The sequence below is a fragment of the Equus caballus genome, chromosome 10, assembly GCF_041296265.1.
Source record: "Equus caballus isolate H_3958 breed thoroughbred chromosome 10, TB-T2T, whole genome shotgun sequence".
Classification (NCBI taxonomy): Eukaryota; Metazoa; Chordata; class Mammalia; order Perissodactyla; family Equidae; genus Equus; species Equus caballus.
Window position 1 is genome coordinate 9,758,245 of NC_091693.1, and position 17,596 is coordinate 9,775,840.

Here is a 17,596-nt window from a genome sequence, read left to right on the forward strand (position 1 = left end):
AAAACTGGAATGAGTTAGTGGGAAGAAAGAATAATGACATTATCTCCCTCATAGTCCCCGGGGAGAGTTAACAGATAACATTTAATTTTTTTTTTCTTTTTTTGCTGAGGAAATTTGCCGTGAGCTAACATCTGTCGCCAATCTTCATCTGTTTTTTGTATGTGAGCAACCACCACAGCATGGCCACTGAGATGAGTAGTGGAAGTCCGCACCCAGGAACAGAACCCCGGCTGCCAAAATGGAGTGCCCCGAACTTAACCACTAGGCCACCAGGGCTCACCCACTTTTAATTCTTTCCATTGATAATTAAGAAACCATAGGGCTTAAAAAAATCTATAGTAGAATAAGAACAGAACGTATAACTTTCAAATCAGTGGAATAGCTTGAAAAGAGAAGAAAATATAATCCATATGGAAAAGGTCAAAAAACAACGGAAAATGCAGAGAATCCTAAAAAGTAAAAACACAGCCAGTCCTGATGGCCTAGTGGTTAAAGTTTGGCTCTCTCGCTGCTTTGGCGGCCTGGGTTCGTTTCCCAGTCGTGGAACCACATCATCCATCTGTCAGTTGCCATGCTGTGGTGGTGGCTCATGTAGAAGAACTAGAAGGACTCAGAACTAGGACATACAACCATGCACTGGGGCTTTAGGGAGGAAAACAAAAAAAGAGGAAGATTGGCAACAGATGTTAGCTCAGGGCAAATCTTTCCCTGCAAAAAAAAAAAAAAAGTAAAAACAGAAAGCATGAAACAATGGCCAAAGTAAAGCCAAGCACATCAGTTATAATAATATTATGCAAATATGTAAAACTTATATGTTAAATCAATAAACGAAATTATATTTTAGTGATGTTTGCACAACTCAGTGAATACACTAAAAAACATGGAATTCTACAGTTTAAATGAGTGAATTGTATGGTATGTGAACTATATCTAGAGACGTTATTTTGAAAGCTCAATGGGGGCTGGCCCGGTTGCGCAGCAGTTAAGTTTGCATGTTCTACTTCAGCGGCCTGGGGTTCGCCCCTTTGGATCCCGGGTGCAGACCTGTGCACCTCTTGTCAAGCTATGCTGTGGCAGGCATCCCACATATAAAGTAGAGGAAGATGGGCACGGATGTTAGCTCAGAGCCAGTCTTCCTCAGCAAAAAAGAGGAGGATTGGCAGCAGATGTTAGCTCAGGGCTAATCTTCCAAAACAACAAAAAACAACTCAATGGAATTGGAGGTCAGGGCAAGAAGGAGAGTTGAAACATTCATTCTAAAGTCTCTGAAGGAAAACTTAATAATTAGAACTTACTCTACTAGATATTAACTTGTATTGTAAAACTAAAATAAACAGTGTTATAGTAATACAAAAATAGAACAATGGAAGAGAAGAGAGAGCCTAGAAATTACACCCCATCATAGTTAAGAATTTGGTGTATAATTAAGGTATCGACAGAGACCAACAAATTGTTCAGTGAACACTTTGAAAAATATATCACTTCTAGGTGGATTAAAGAATAAAATTTAAAGCTTATACAGAAACTAAAATATCTCACAGTTGAGAAGAATCTTATAAGCATAAAAACAATGTATGAAATTGCAAGGGAAAATCACTAAATTTGACTGTAAAAAATCAAAAGCTTTTATACATCAGAAAAACATTGAAATAATATTTAATAGCAAGTGGCAATAGGAAGTGGGGAAATATGTGCAACATACTTGCACCATATGTGACAGAAAAGAATTTAGAGTCCTTCACTAATAAAGAGTTCTGACAAATAAATACCCAAAACTTCACAATAATAAAATGAACATATACAAAGGCGATAAAATTGACTGATTAAAATGTGAAAAAAGCACATTAATAAAAAATTCAAAATAAAACAATCGTGAGATATTTTTGGCTATAATATTCAAAATTGGCAAGCGTATTCTTTGGGGTTCTCCATGGAACCAGAACCAATAGGAGATATATATGTGTATATATATATACACACACACACACACACACATATGGAGAGACAGAGAGATTGATTTATTATAGGAATTGACTCATGTGGCATGGAGGCCAAGAAGCCCCATGGTCTGCTACCTGCAAGCTGGAGCCCCAGGAAAGCCTGTGATAGAATTCAGTCTGAGTCTGAAGGCCTGAGAAGTTGAGGGCGCACAGGTGTAAGTCCCAGAGACCCAAGTGCTGAGAACCAGGAGCTCGGATGTCCAAGGGCAGGAGAAGATGGATGTCCCAGCTCAAGAAGAGAGAGAGAGAATTCCCCCTTCCTCTGCGTTTTTGTTCTATTCAGGCCCTCAAAGGCTTGGGTGATGTCTGCACACGTTTCTAAGGGTGGATCTTTTTTACTCAGTCTACTGGCTCAAATGCTAATCTCTTTTAGAACTGACGCACCCAGAAATAATGTTTTACCAGCTACCTGAGCATCCCTTAGTGCAGTCAAGCTGACACATAAAATTCACCATCACAGCATGGTTTACTAATCCCTCTACTGATGGTTTGACTGTAAGTTTATGAGAAATCTTGAGCCCCAACCGCCCAGGTAAGCCAGTCCCAGATTCCTAACTTCAGAAACTGTGTCTGATAATAAATATGCGTTGTTTCATGGTGCTAAATTTGAGGGTAATTAGTTATGTAGCAATACATAAATAATACATTGTCAGACTGGATAAGAAAGCAAGATCGAACTGTATGCTGTCTACGAAAGACACTATTTAGATATAAACAGACAAATACATTGAAAGTAAAAGGATGGAAAAATATATATGATGCAAACAGTGAACATAAGAGAGTTAGGAGGTCAATATTAATCTCGGACATAATAGGCACTAAAAGAAATTTGACTAGAGACAAAGAGGGATGTTTCATGATGAAAAATGGTCAGTTCATCAGATATGTATGCATATACCAAGTAAATATATCAAATATATATATCAAGTAAAGATGTATACTAACAGATCCCAAAATATGTGACAGAATTGAAAGGATAGACAACTAACAATTATAAGTGTAGATATCAATACCCCTCTTCAGTAACTGATAGAGCAACCGGACAGAAATGAGCAAAGATATAGAAGACGTAGACATTATCAACCAGTTTGACCTAACTCTTAACACTGCTTCTAACAAAAGCAGAATATACATTATTTTTAAGCACACTTGGAAAATTCTCCAGGGTAGACTATTTTCAAGGCTATAATATGTCACAATAATTTTATACAAATTGAAATCATACAAAGTATGTTTTCTAACCATAGTGGAATTAAACTAGGAGCCAACCCGTAAAAAAAATTTAGAAGTCTCTAATTATGTGGGAACTAAACAACGCACTCCTAGATGACCCATGTGTCAAAGAAAAAATCAAAAGAAAATTTAGGAAATATCTTGAGCTGAGTAAAAACAAAAATGCAACATAACAAAATGTATATGATGCAGCTACAGCAGTATATAGAGGGAAATTTTTAAGCTTTAAAAACATAGTAGAATGGAAAAAGGACCTAAAATCAAGCTAAGCTTCCATCTCAAGAACTAGAAAAAGAAGAGTAAATCAGAGTAAATAGAAAAAAGGAAATACTAAAGATCAGAGCGTAAATCAGTGAAATGGAAAATACAAAAACAACAGGGAAAATCAATGAAACCAAAAGGTGGCTCTTGAAAAAGATCAACAAAATCAATAAACTTTAGCTAGCCTGATCACAAAATAAAAGAGAGGACAAAAATGACCAAAATTAGGAATGAAGGAAGGAATTCCACTGACAACCCCACAGAATTTTTTTGAAAAAAAGATTATATAGGAATATTATGAACAGCTTTAGGCCAACAAATTAGGCAACTTGGATGAAATGGATAAATTCCTAGAAAGGCAAAAATTACCAAAACTGACTCAAGAAGAAATAGAAAATATGAATAGGCCTATAACAAATATGGAAATTGAAAAAGTAATTTAAAAATATTTCCCACAAATAAAAGCCCAGACCTCGATGATTTCACTGGCAAATTCTATCAAATATTAAAGGAAAAATAGTGCAAGTCCTACATAAACTCTTTCAGAAATACTGAGGCAGAGGGAACCCTTCCCAAATCATTGTGTGAGACAACTATTAGCCTGATACCAAAGTCAGACAAAGATATCAAAAGAAAAGAAAACTATAGATCAATATCTCTCATGAAGATATGCAAAACTCCTTAACAACATGTTAGGAAATTGAATCCATCCTATCTATAAAAATTATTATACCCCAATACCAAGTGGGATTTATACCAGGAATGCAAGGTTGGTTTAACATCAGAAAATCAAATCATGTCATTGGGACAAAATGACATAAAAATCTCAGTAGATACAGAAAAAGAATGTAACAAATCTAACACCTATTTATGCTAAAAAAGAAAAGAAGAGAAAAACTTGCAACAAACTACAGATGGAAGGGAAATTCCCCAACCTGATAAACGGCATCTACAAAAAACCTTGCAGCCAACATCATACTTCATGGTGAAAGGCTAAATGTTTTTCCACTAAGATCGGTCACATGGTAAATATGTCTGTTCCTACCAGATACGTTCAACATGGCACTGGAGGTCCTAACCAGTGCAATCAGGCAAGTAAAAGAAGCTAAGAGCATAAAGATCAGAAAGTAAGAGGTAAATCTGTTTTTATTCACAGATGGCATGATTGTGTACCTGTGAAAATATTTAAGGAATTTACAGAAAAAGCTATGAGAACTAAAATGTGAATTTAGCAAGGTTGCAGGATATAAGGTTGATATTCAAAATGAAACAAAAACCGTGTATTTTTATATGGTAGCAATGAACTGGAAATTGAAATTTTTTAAAAAAATGCCATTTACAAAATCATCCAAAAACATTTAAACTTAGATATAATTTAACAAAACATTTGCAAAACCTCTACAGTGAAAACTATGAAACATTGATGAGAGAAATTTCAAAGACCTAAGTAAATGGATTGACATACCATATTCATAGATGGGAAATCTCAATATTATTAAGGTGTCAATTCTTTCTAAATTAATTTATACATTCAATACAATCCCAATCAAAATCTGAAAAGACGTTTTTGGTGAAAATGTTGATAAAATTTTTTTTGAATGTATATGAAAACAAAAAAGACCTAGAATAATCAAAATAATTTTGAAAAGAAGAACAAAGTTGAAAGACTTGTACTATGTGATTTTAAGACTTACTATCAAGCTACAGGGATCAAGAGTATCATATTGGCTAAGAAGGGATAAAGAAACCAGTGAGTCAGAAGGGTGAGGCCAGAAATAAACCCATTACACAGTCAATAAATTTTTGACAAAATTTCCAAGGTAATTCACTGGGACAAAAGACAGTCTTTTCAACAAACAGTGCTGAAACAATTGAAAGTCCATATGGTGAAAAATGAACCTTGACTCTCACCTCACACCATATGTGGAAATTAACCAAAAATAGATCATCGACTTAAATATAAATGCTGAAACTATAAAAACAGCTAAAATAATTTTAAACAATTTTGACCTTAGGTAGGTAAAGATTTTTTAAATAGAACACAAAGGCACAAACCATAACAGAAAAAAATTTGATAATATGCATTTCATCAATTAAACACTTCTTCTCTGAGAAAGACAGATAAAAAAATGGAAAAGGCTAAACATGGGGGAGAAAATACTCATAATACATATATTTAACAGAGGACTATATCCAGAAAATGTAAAGAACTCTTGTAACCCAATAATAAGAAAACAAATAATCCAATTGAAAACGGGCAAAAGATTTGAACAGACAATTCACAAAAGACATACAAATGGCTGCTGAGCACATGAAAGGATGCTCAACATCAGTAGTTACGGGAAAAGGCAAATTGCAACCACAATGAGATACCAATACACGTCTACTGGAGTGTCTAAAATTAAAACAAATAAAAACCTGACAATACTACCTATCGATGAAAATAGGATGTCCTGTAACTTTCATACATTGCTGGTGGAAATGCAGAATGGTCCCACCACACTGGAAACGTTTGGCAGTTTCTTATAAAGTGAAGCACACAGTCATCAAATAACCCAGCAACTCATCTCCTGGGTATTTACCCAAAACAAATCAAAACATATCTCCACACAAAGACTTGCTCATACCATCCTAATCCAGGATCACCAACACTGGAAACAACTCAAGTGTCCATCAACACATGAATGCATAGACAACCTTGCTCATGCAAAGGAATACCACTCAGACAAAAGGGAAGGAATTACCACGACGTGCAAATACACGAACGAACCTCAAACACATCATGCTGAACGTAAGTAGCTACTCAGAAAAGAGCATTACTGTATTGTTACACCAAGTTTTAGAGCAGCACAAACTACATTATGATGACAGAGAGCAGACGTGGCTGCCAGGTGCCGGGAGCGTGCATGGGGAGGGGTCATGGAGTTATCCTGGACCGTGACGGTGCTGTTGGTTACACAACTGTGTGGATTTGTCACGGTCTATGGAACTGTGCACCTAGAAAGGGTGAATTTTATTGTAGGTACATTATACCTCAATGAAGTTGTATTATAAAACACATTTTCCCAGCGGTTTAGACCCCATGCTGTGGAATCGCATTCATCTGACTCTGGTCCCTGCTCCACCATCTACGTGCTGTGTGACCTTGAACAGGTCACTGAACCTTCTTGAGCATCAGATGCCTCATTTGCACAAGAGGAATAAGAGGTTCTACCCCAGAGGTCACTTTAAGGATTGAAGGAATGGTTAGCACAGGGATCAACACATAGTGGGGACTCAGAAAATGCTAGCTGTCGATAGATAGACAACACAGACATCTACTTATATATATGAATCCCACTTGTCCCCAAAATGTACAGTGTGGATAAATTATTATAGAAAAAGGACTAGAAGGAAACACCAACATATTAAAAGTGATTATTTCGGGGTGGTGCAATTGTAGGTGATTTTAAATTTCTTATTCAAAACCCTACAATAAGCATGCACATAATTTATAATCAGAAGGGAGATTATAAAACAGGGAAAAGATCGTGTCTGGCGCAGGTCCTAGGACACTCAGAGCAGCATTGCTTGTAGTGGGTGATGTGACACCAACAGACATCCAGGAGGGCTCGAGTGACATTCGTTGTGTTGCTCCTTACTGTGGGCACTGGGCAGCCAGTGAAGTGAATGAAGCCGGACATATATATACTGGTAAGTAATATAAACAAGGTCAGTGGATGAAGGATGCTACCGTTTATGCAAGGAGAGAAAAAACCCTACATTTGCATGTGTTCACAGGAGCAGAGATTTTTTGAAAGACGCACAAGATATGACACGAGTCACAGCAGTTTCCTTCCAGAAAGGACTTTTATACATACATATTTTTTTTCCAGTTTTTTAATTGTGGTAAAATACACATAACATAAAATTTACCATCTCAACCATCTTTAAGTGTACATTTCAATGGTACTAAATATATTCGTAATGTGCTACCCCCCACCAGCATCCGTCTCCAGAACTCTTTTATCTTGTAAAACTGAAATTCTATACCCATTAAACAATAACTCCCCATTCTTCTCCCCACTCCCAGCCCCTGGTAACCACCATTCTACTTTCTGTCTCTATGAGTTTGATTTCTCTAAGTACCTCAAATCATGCAGTATTTATATTGTTGTGACTGGCTTATTTCACTCAGTCTAATGTCCTCAAGTTTCATCCATGTAGCACATGTCAGAACTTCCTTCCTTTTCATGGCTGAATAATATTCCATTATATGTATATTCCACAATTTGCTTATCCATTGATCTGTCGATGGGCACTTGGGTTACTTCCATGTTTTAGTTACTATGACTGATGCCGCTATGAACATGGGTGTGTAAGTAGTTCCTTGAGACTCTCTCTCAATTCTTCTGGGTATATACCCAGAAATGAAATTGCTGGATCACACAGTAACTCTATGTTTAATTTTTTGAGGCGCTATCATACTGTTTCCCCACAGCAGCTGCTCCATTTTACGTCCCATCAACAACGCCCAAGGGTCCCAATTTCTCCACATCCTTGTCAACACTTGTTATTTTCTGTTGTTGTTTTATTAAAAAAAGAGTATTCGTCCTATTGGTGTGAGGGGGTATGTTGTGGCTTTAATTTGCAATTCCTTAATGATTAGCAGTACTGAGCACCGTTTTATTTACTCGTTGGCCATTTGTAGCTCTTCTTTGGCCAAATGTTTATTCAAGTTCTTTGCCCATTTTTTAACCAGTTTCATGTTGTTGTTGTTGTCGAGTTATGCGAGTTCTCTATATATTCTGATATTAATCCCTTATGAAATATATGCTTTGCAAATATTTTCTGCCATTCACTGGGTTGCCTTTTTACTCTGTGGATAGTGCCTTTGATGCACAGAATTTTTAAATTTTCATGAAGTCCAATTCACCTACTTTTTCTTGTGCTGCCTGTGTCTTGGTTTCATATCCAAGAAATCATTGCCAAATTCAAAGTCTTGAAGGCTTTGTCCTACATTTTATCCTCATAGTTTTTTCCCCCCTTGTTACTGTTTTAATTTATTTGTTTTCTTTCTTTGGTGAGGAAGATGGGCCCTGAGGTAATATCTGTTGCCGATCTTCCTCTTTTTTGTTTCCTCCCCAAAGCCCCAGTACATAGCTGCATATCCTAGTTATAGGTCATTCTAATTCTTCTATGTGGGATGCTAACACAGCTTGGCTTGATGAGCAGTGTGTAGGTCCACGTCCAGGATCTGAACCGGCGAACCCCAGGCTGAAGTGGACATGTGAACTTAACCACTCAGCCGTGGGGCCAGCCCCTATCCTCATAGTTTTACAGCCCTCTTATATTTAGCTCTTCGACCCACTTTGGATTAACTTTTGTGTGTGGTGTTGGGTAAGGCCCCACTTCATCTTCTGCATGCGGATATCCAGTCATCCCATTTGTTGGAAGGACTGTCCTTTCTCTGGTGACTGCTCTTGGGATCCGTGTCAAAAATCATTTGATCAAACATGGGAGGGCTTGTTTCCAGGCTCTCTGTTCTACTCCCTTGGTCTACATGTCTGTCTTTGTGCTGATACCACACTGTTTTGATTACTTTAGCTTTGTAGTAAGCTTTGAAATCAGAAAGTCTGAGTCCTCCAGCCTCATTCTTCTTTTTCAAGATTTTCTCTATTCAGGTTTCTTTCAGATTCCATATGAATTTTAGGATGGGTTTTTCTATTTCTGGAAAAAAAAAAGCCACTGAGATTTTGATTGGGATGGGATCAAACCTGTAGATTGCTTTGGGTACCATTGATGTCGTAACAATATTAAATCTTCCGATCCATGAACATGGGATACGTTCCATTTATTCGTTTTCTTTCATTTCTTTCAGTGTCGTTTTGTAGTTTTCATGGTCCATGTCTTACAGCTCCTTGGTTAATTCCTAAATAGCTTATTCTTTTTGATGCTATTGTAGATGGACAAGTTTCCTTAATTTCCTTTTCAGGTTGTTCATTGTTAGTCTAGGGAAATGCAACTGAGTTTTGTGTGTTGACTATGTATCCTGCTGCTTGGCTGGATTCATTTAACATGCTTTTTTGTTTTAGCAGTTTTGGGGGGGATCTTTAGAGAATTCCACATATAAGATCATATCACGTATATGTACGACACAAGTCATACATATATGTTGTTGAAATGACAAACCAAAAATTAAGTACAGTACAAGCTTTAGTTTTTTCCTGAGCCATTTATGAATAAGTTGCCTATATGCTCCCTATTCACTTCCAAGTACTCTACTGTGCATTTTGTACAAACGAGAACGTTCTCCAATATATACACGGGAAGACAGGTGAAAACCAGCACATTAACACGAATGCATCACTACCATCTAATCTGAAGAACCCGACCAGCCAGTAAGGTCTTCTTTTCACTGTATATTTTGAAATTTGCACCATATGGATATGTTATCTTTATAAAAATTTGTTAAAACATTCAAAAACAAGACGACACAGACAAATAAAATAAAATTAATTCATGTAACAGCGAGCCCTGGAGTACAATACATTGCAGACTTTCTCAGGTCTGCTCCCCCGAGAGGGGGACCCCCTCATTCCACCGCCTCCCAGAAATATACTCAGGGGGGCCAGGCACGGATAGGGGCCGCTATAAATGGAGGTTCGCAAAGTGCAGAAAAAGTTCTGGTCCTGGAAGGGCTCCGACCTGCAGCCAGGCCTGGTGGGCTCCGCAGGGTTTTGCACGCCGGTAACAGCCCAGCTCCTGCACCAGTTCCCAAAATTGCAACGTCGGCAGCGGCCACCAGGGGGAGACGCGTCACAAGCGTCCCAAAGCTCCAGCCGAGGGCGTGGCGCCGAACTTTCCTGAGACCCGACACCCGAGACCCGAACCGAACGTGCGAGGTTGAATCGACGCCACCCGGCACCCAGCGTGCAGAGCCCTCGCGAGGGGGCAGGGCTCGGGGGTGCGCGGGGTCCCAGCTCCCCCTCCCACGGCCATTAACTGGAGACCCAGCAACAACCCCCCTACACCCAACCCGACCAGAATGTCACCCCCTGGCGGTCAAGGGTGAAGTGGGCGTCTGGGTGTGAGCCCCTTCCCCCGTTCCAGCTCCAGAGTCTCCCGGGCAGGGCGAGGTCTTGCCGTCCGGGGTGCGGAGGAGGGAGAGGTGTGGGACTGCGGCTCGTGACCGCAGTGGGGGCCCAGGAGGCCGGCCCTTCGAGTCCCTCGTCCGTCTCGCGCGCCAGCTGCTGCTCCGGTGCGCGTCTGCCCCGAGGCGCGAACCAGTGGGGACCTGTCCCGACTGGGGACTGGAGGGGAGGCCGGCGACGCCCCATCCGCTTCCCAGCCCCTCCTCGCGCGAGCCGCCTCCCGCCCCGAGAGGCCGGGGATGGGGAGAGGGGAGAAGGAGGGGCGGCGGCGCTGGGCGCCTGATTCCTGCACCGTCGCCGCGAGGGGGGTCTCCAAGGGACCCGGCGGGGCGGACTCGTCCCCCTGTTTGCGGATGGACGGATGTGGGGTCCGTTAGATCCGCGCAGGGGTCACCGGGGCAGCGCGTGAGCCCCCTGCCAACTCCATCAGATCACCCCAACGGCATGGCCGCCCGGCTGCTTTGCAAAGCTCCGCGAGTCAAAGCCCCGCCCCCACCGTTTCGCGACCCTCCTGAGGCCTCCCAGCCAGAAGCGGCCGAGGAGATCCCACCTGGGCCACCGAGTCCCTGGGTGACCCTTAGTGAGTGTCTTCCCCTCTCTGAACCTGTATTCCTGGTCTGGGTGAAGGAGACACAGACGCAGAGGAGCGAGCTCACATTTTATTTGCCATCCAAGGGCCCTGGACCCCATTTCCGCCCTTCACCCGCAACCCAGGAGGGCTCAGAAGACCTTCACCGAATCCAGCTGCAGGTCTCCACCCACTTCCAGCAGGCGCACGTTCGCCGGCGGGATCCGGTGGCGGAAGTGGTAGTATTCCGAGTCTCCGACCACCGCCTGCAGGGGAGGGTCGGGGGTTCAGGACCCGGAGGCCGACTGCGGGGTCGGGCCCGTCCGGCCCCACGCCGTGTGACCTGGGCCCACTGAGAAAACGGGGCTGCAGTGCGTTCTAACGGCGCGGGGGTTCAGTGAGTTGCCTGGTGCACGCGAGCGCTTTGAAGGGCTGGCGGGGCCGTGATGCCCACGATTCCGGCGTCCACGGCCCACTCCTGACGGCCTGGTGGAGGAGGGTCTGCGGCGACCACTCCCGTGGGGACTTGTGTCTGGGCAAGTGTCTGAGCACGGCCTAGCCCCAGCCGCCGAGAGGCTAGCTCAGCATGAATGACAGGCAGTGGGGTCGGGACGGAAATGGGGGCCACGCCTCCCCGCTGGGACACCCCCACCCTGGGCGCTTGGCTCTTGCTCGCTGGTCCGGCCCCTGCCACACACCTGCCCTCCGACATCAATGGGGTTGCACCAGGGGAGGGCGACGGACTGGGGACAGGCGCCCAGCCTTGGCTAGCTCCACCAGGGGCCTTCCCCCAACTGCTGAGGGACCTGGGTCTCGGCACCCATCCCTGCGGGGAAGACACACCTTGAAGCCATCTTCGGTAGTGATGATGAGCACGTCGAAGGGCTGCCCACGCTGGAAGGGAATGCCCTGGCCGCGCTCCTCTCGGCCCCAGCGGCCCTGCTCCATAGTGTTGAAGACCACTTCGGACCTGTCCAGCCGCGGGTTGAAATGCAGGGCATACTCGGCCTCGGGCCCCTCGCTGCACAGCAGGTTTACAAAGAACCTGGTAGTTGGGGGGGGGGGGGGGGGCGGCGCGCATTGGATGGTGGTCAGAGGCTGAGACCCACCCAGACCAAGGTCAGGGTCAGGGGACAGGACTCGCCATGGCAGGAGCACACCCAGATTTATAGGGACATGAGATTGTCACACACCACAGAAGGAGGGGTTGTGGACGGGTGGCCAGGGAGCCCAGATACCAGGGCATCCAAAATCTGATTGGGGGCCTGGTCATATATCCACCGAGAAAAGGGTCACTGTGTAGTGGCCTGGGACCCCTCATTTCCACACAGTCTGGGAGTTGCCAAGGAGTCGTGGTGCTGATGGCCAGGCTGCTCCCCATTCCCGGGGCATCCCTAATTCCCAGAGGGCTAGAGGGTCCCAATCCCAGGGACCCAGTATTTTCAGGCACCCTAGAGGCCCAGGAAGCCTGACGTTCCCGGACCCAGGAAGTCATAGGACCAACTGTCAAGGCCTCCCAGATGCCAGGGCACCTCCACGTCTCAGGACATGTTCCCACAGTTCCTGGACTCAGACTGGAAGTCATAGGACTAGGAACCCCGAGTTTGCCATGGAGCCCCAGATTCTTAGGGAGACATGGGGACCCCAGCTCCACAGTCAGGGGGCAAAAAGTGAAGACATCAGATTCCAGAAGGTCAGAAATGGCCTAGGGGTCCCAAAACCCCGGGGGTCAAAGGTGGCTCTGGCGCCCTGACCTCTGGGCTGGAAGAAGTTGGGGTCAGCTGAGCCTGGAGCCCACCCACCCCTTCCCGCTGGGGCCTGGGGTCTCACCGGCCAGCATTGTCGGGGACAACACCACGAATTCTCATCACGTTGCCCACTCGGACGCCCTCAGGCAGCGGGCTCTTGTGCAGCACGACCTGCAGGAGAAGGGGTTAGGGGGCCATGTGAGCAGGGAGACAGAGGAGGGAAAATGATGCCTCAGCCCCAGGGAGGAAACGGACAGGACCCAGACCAGCAGAATCAGAGAAAAGAAAGGGCACAGAGAGAAGGAAAGAGAGCCCGAGACAGGGAGACAGCTGGAGAGAGAAACACAAAGAATCAACAAAAGTCTCCAGAGAGAGAAACCCAGAGGAAGGACCCAAGAGATGGGAGCATGCGGATGGGTGGAGTCAGCCACCACTCAGACTCTTCATAGCACACCCCAGCACCCACTTTCTCCCTTGAGACAGGGGACCCCAGCCAGGCCCCAGGCCCTCCCCAAGTCTGGTGCAGCCTGGCGTCCAAGACCCCCCAAGGCCTCAGACCCCTGAGGCACTCACAGAGCTCCCTGCCATGGCTGGGACAGTGGGACAGGCAGCGGGACAGGCAGCGGTGATGGCAGGGATGGCTGCTGGGGCCTTAAGTAAAAGCAGGGTGTGGCTGGCCCTGCTGACTCACCTCACCCCTTTCCACACCCACCGCCCACACCTGGCTCAGACCCTGGCCCCGAGGCCAGGCTGGCCCCGCACCCTCTTTCTGGGGCCTCTCACTCCCTCCTCTCACTGAGGGTTCCCAGGTGGCTGCCCCGCTTCTCTGACCTAAAAATGACAGGGACAGTTAATAATAATAATAACAACAGAGCCAGCCCCGATGGCCTAGTGGTTACAGTTTGGCACCCTCTGCTTTGGCAGCCCCGGTTCTGTTCCCATTGTGGAATCACACCATTCGTCTGTCAGTAGCCATGCTGTTGCAGCCACCCACATGGAAGAACTAGAAGGACTTACAATGAGGGTACACAAGTATGCACTGGGGCTCTGGGGAGGGGAAAAAAAAGAGAGAGAGGAAAATTGGCAACAGATAGCTCAGAGGGAACCTTTCCCAGCAAAAATTAATAATTATAATAATAATAATGACAGCAGAGAAGGCTCCCTGAGCCACCCTGCAGCCAGCCCTACCTTCCCCCTGCCCAGCAGAGAGCAAAGACCCTCATGCCCATTTGATCATGGAAAACGTGGGTCCTGAGAGGCCAACCCGGGGCTGCAGCTCCGGACCCCTCTCTCCCAGGTTTGGCCCTGCAGCCCACGGCTGAGGAAGTGTCTCCCCGGAAATTCCAGTTGACGCTCTGTCCTAGTGTAATAACTGTGGCAACAACATCGTCATGGAACATGGGGCTGCGAGGGGCAGGACTCGTGCCTGAAGTGGCAGCCGTGCCCTGGTGCCCAGAGCAGCGCCCACACACGGTAAGCATTCGGGAAATATGGGTGGGGAAGGAAACAGAGTAACAACAGCTGCCAATCGTGGAGCCTCTGGGTCTGCCAGGGATAGACAAGCATCACTGATGCTCAGCACAGGCCGGGCCGGAGGGGCGTCAAACACCCACAATGCCAGACGGGGAAACTGAGGCTCAGACAGGCGGGGCAATTGGCCCAAAGCACACAGCTGTGCACTAGCATGCTGACTGTGTCTCTGGCTTTCTTCATCTCTGGAAGTTTCTCTGTGTTTCTTCTGTCTCTGTGAATGCCCCAGTCTCCCTCTGGGTCTCTGTCTCCCCGTGTCTCTCACTCAGTCCACCACGAGTTCGTGTTTCTCTCCTCTAAGTTTCCGTCTTGACCCACCTCCCAGAACTGCTCCTCTCCCACCTGGTTTTCAGGACAAGGGGGTGGAGTGCAGGGTGTTCTAGAACCCACCCCCCCACCAGCCCAAGGAAGAGAATATGTGGGACCCTCCACCCAGGCCCATTTCCAGCCCCCATAACCCAACACTCCAGAAGAGGAACCCAGGCCAGGAAGGGCGGGGTCAGAGGGAGAAGGCTGAAAGATGGTTCTAGAAGGCAGGGAGAGGGGAGGGGGAGGAGGCTGAGCAGAATCCCCTCCTAACAGCCTGCAGGCCTGCTCCCCAGTGCCCCACCCTCCTCCCATAACCCTATTTCTGCCCCACCCCATAGGGGGCAGAGGCCTGGGCCAGAGATGGGTTGGGAATGGAAACTTTGGGTGGAGACACCAGACTCCGAACCGGACCTACCACCCCACCGTCCCCAGGCCTCCCAGACTCTCTCCCTGCCCCTCCCCACACACGAGGCTCCCCAGGGGATGGTGCAGTTCAGGGAGCAAGGGCCTCGGAGAATGAGGCTGGGCGGCTGCATTTACGGAGGATGCAAACACCCCGATTTTGCAGAGGAGAAAACTGAGGCTCAGAGAGGGGCAGCCTCTCAGCCAAGGCCACACAGCGAGGAAGGCATCAGGCCTGGGCTGGAGGTCAGGTCTGAGTGCCAAGGGCTCATTATTGGGACTTTAAATAGAGAAGACAGTGGGTCTGAGGTTTTAACAGCAAGAACTAGGGTGGAGAGTTTCCCAGCATGATGGCCTCCACTACTCTTATAGAGAAGGCCGTCTGTGTTTCCTGCCTCATCCTGTGGATTGCTGCTGATCCCAATGACTCACCTTCCCAGATTTCTTCATCGTGGCTGGATATTTCTTCACATGCTGCCAACCTGCAGGTCCACACTTGACTTTGGCGTTTGGCCAAATGTTCCCATTCAGTCTATTATCTGTTTAATCACCAGTTCATTTCTCGGAACCCACATACGCTCATCCTTGATGGATCTGTTTTTATTTGTGTTGATTATCTTTATATCAGTTTTGGAATAATTTTGGGAGACGCATATATTTTTTCATTTCCAAATAAATAGTGATTGTATTTATTTCCTATTATTCCTTTTTTTCTCACACCACATTTCACAATCATAAATTGTGCAGATTTTAACGGAATACTTTGATGAGTTTTGACAAATGCACACACCTGTGCAACTGTTACTGCACAAAATTGGGGTTTTCTGCCTGATGCATGTGAACGAGCCAATTAATTATGGCCTCGGCCTTTAGGGGGAGAAATCCACTTTTATTCTGTGAGATCGATGTGCAGGCAGACAAGGGTGTGTGCCCTCAGATCTGTCTCCCCAATTCAGGATTTGGGGCAATATTTAAGAGTTTAGGGAGAACAGGCTGGCATGTGGCAATGTTCATGGGACAGGTTTTGATTGGTGGGCTTCAAGCATATATGGTAAGCTTTTAAACATTTACAACAAGGTGGGGAAGGAATTTTAACACCAGATCTTCCTGAATGAGGGACCCCTCGCTTCTGACAAGAGTCCAGTTGTCAAGTTCTGGTTGTGTCCCGGTCGTTGGGTTCTGTGGGGAGGAGGATCTTTAGTCCTGAGGTCGTTTCAGGTCACCATTTCCTCTTTTATGCATGCTCTGGCTAGATGACTTTGGAGTTTTTCTGAAAGACAATTCTTAATCACTCTGTTGGTAACAGATGGTGTCAGTTGAACTGGTCCTGGAGGGCCTGTGGTTACAAATCCTTCTTTTTTGTTGTTCATTCCTCAATCTTGAGGGACATAGGGTGATGACTGCTCTAACTTCTTCCTGCTGATAAAGGGCATAGGTCGTTCCATCTCATTAAACCAATCTCTTAGTAAGATGGTGATGCAGGTGGGCTCCCAAAGTTAGGCCTATATTGAGTAAGCAAATAACCAGTTATATAATAAGAAGCATTTCTAGAGAAACAAAAAGGAAAACAAGGTTAATGATGGGAGCAAATTATAAACCAGTTTCTGAGCCCAGGGAACAGCCAGTCAAAGGATCTCTAGGTGTCAGAGACAAATCATCTTTTGCAGTTTGAAATGTCTCTGATGATGTGATCAGGTGTTCAGGTATGTTTCTGAGTGGCTTACACAGCAACAGACAGAAAGCTCTCTTAAGTTTATATCAAGTTGTCCAGCTTCAGTTTGCAGGGCTTCAGGGAAAAGGGCAGTTTCAGCTCTCAATGATTTCAAATGAAAGTGATGGAAGAAATTGAAAACATTAGTTTGGAGATTTGTAGCCAGATATTTCAGGAGACTAGAAGAATTCAGGATCCAGTCCAGTTAATAGATATAAAACAAAAATCTCAAAGACAATGATCAGAACTAGAACCTAATATCCATGAATGTGTACTATAGTTTCTATTGAAACATAATCTTTCTCTCTAAAATCACCCTCATTTTTACCAAAGACAGCCAATTAAGACTCTTGGTTGCCAAAATAAGTGTAGTTTCAATGAACTTGGCCCAATTATTTACATAAGTACAGCAAGAATAGCAATTGATCATATATGCTCTTTCAGATCTGCTTTGCTGGAACATTTCATAAGGAATCTAGAATCTAAGATTGAACTTTAAAGGCATCTTGAGGCCAGGAAAGCTCAGCCAAGGACTTGTCATCAGACTCTGCCTGCAATACCTAAAGATTTGGGTGGATGTCTCTGTTTTCTTGAGGTCCCCAAATATCCTGAGATCCCTTGCATCTGTCAGGGAAGTGACCTTCTTTACTCACCTGATAAGGTTGCTGGGAACCCTGTTAACAAAGTATCAGGCCAATATT

At 45.2% G+C, this 17,596-nt stretch overlaps 1 protein-coding gene and 1 long non-coding RNA gene across 2 annotated transcripts; one reads left to right on the forward strand and one right to left on the reverse strand.

Annotated features, from left to right (window-relative positions):
- Positions 1-11,273: 11,273 nt before the first annotated feature.
- On the reverse strand, positions 11,274-13,772 carry LOC100066370 (galectin-7). Its single transcript, XM_001496664.5, has 4 exons — positions 13,517-13,772; positions 13,026-13,114; positions 12,039-12,240; positions 11,274-11,461 (listed from the first exon to the last, which is right to left on the reverse strand). The coding sequence occupies exons 1-4, from the start codon at positions 13,529-13,531 to the stop codon at positions 11,348-11,350; spliced, it is 420 nt and encodes a 139-aa protein (XP_001496714.2). The 5' UTR covers positions 13,532-13,772; the 3' UTR covers positions 11,274-11,347.
- Positions 13,773-14,219: 447 nt separating this feature from the next.
- On the forward strand, positions 14,220-15,876 carry LOC138915702 (uncharacterized). The gene is made up of 2 exons (XR_011421821.1): positions 14,220-14,416; positions 15,557-15,876. It is a non-coding gene; the product is annotated as an uncharacterized lncRNA (long non-coding RNA).
- Positions 15,877-17,596: the final 1,720 nt, after the last annotated feature.

Bases quoted from the DNA above. Each gene is read 5' to 3' on its own strand.
- LOC100066370 (XM_001496664.5), bottom strand. The intron at 12,241-13,025 runs GTGAGACCCCAG...CCCAACTACCAG, and splicing joins GTCCCCGACAATGCTGGCCG to GTTCTTTGTAAACCTGCTGT. The intron at 11,462-12,038 runs GTGTGTCTTCCC...CCTCCCCTGCAG, and splicing joins CTACCGAAGATGGCTTCAAG to GCGGTGGTCGGAGACTCGGA.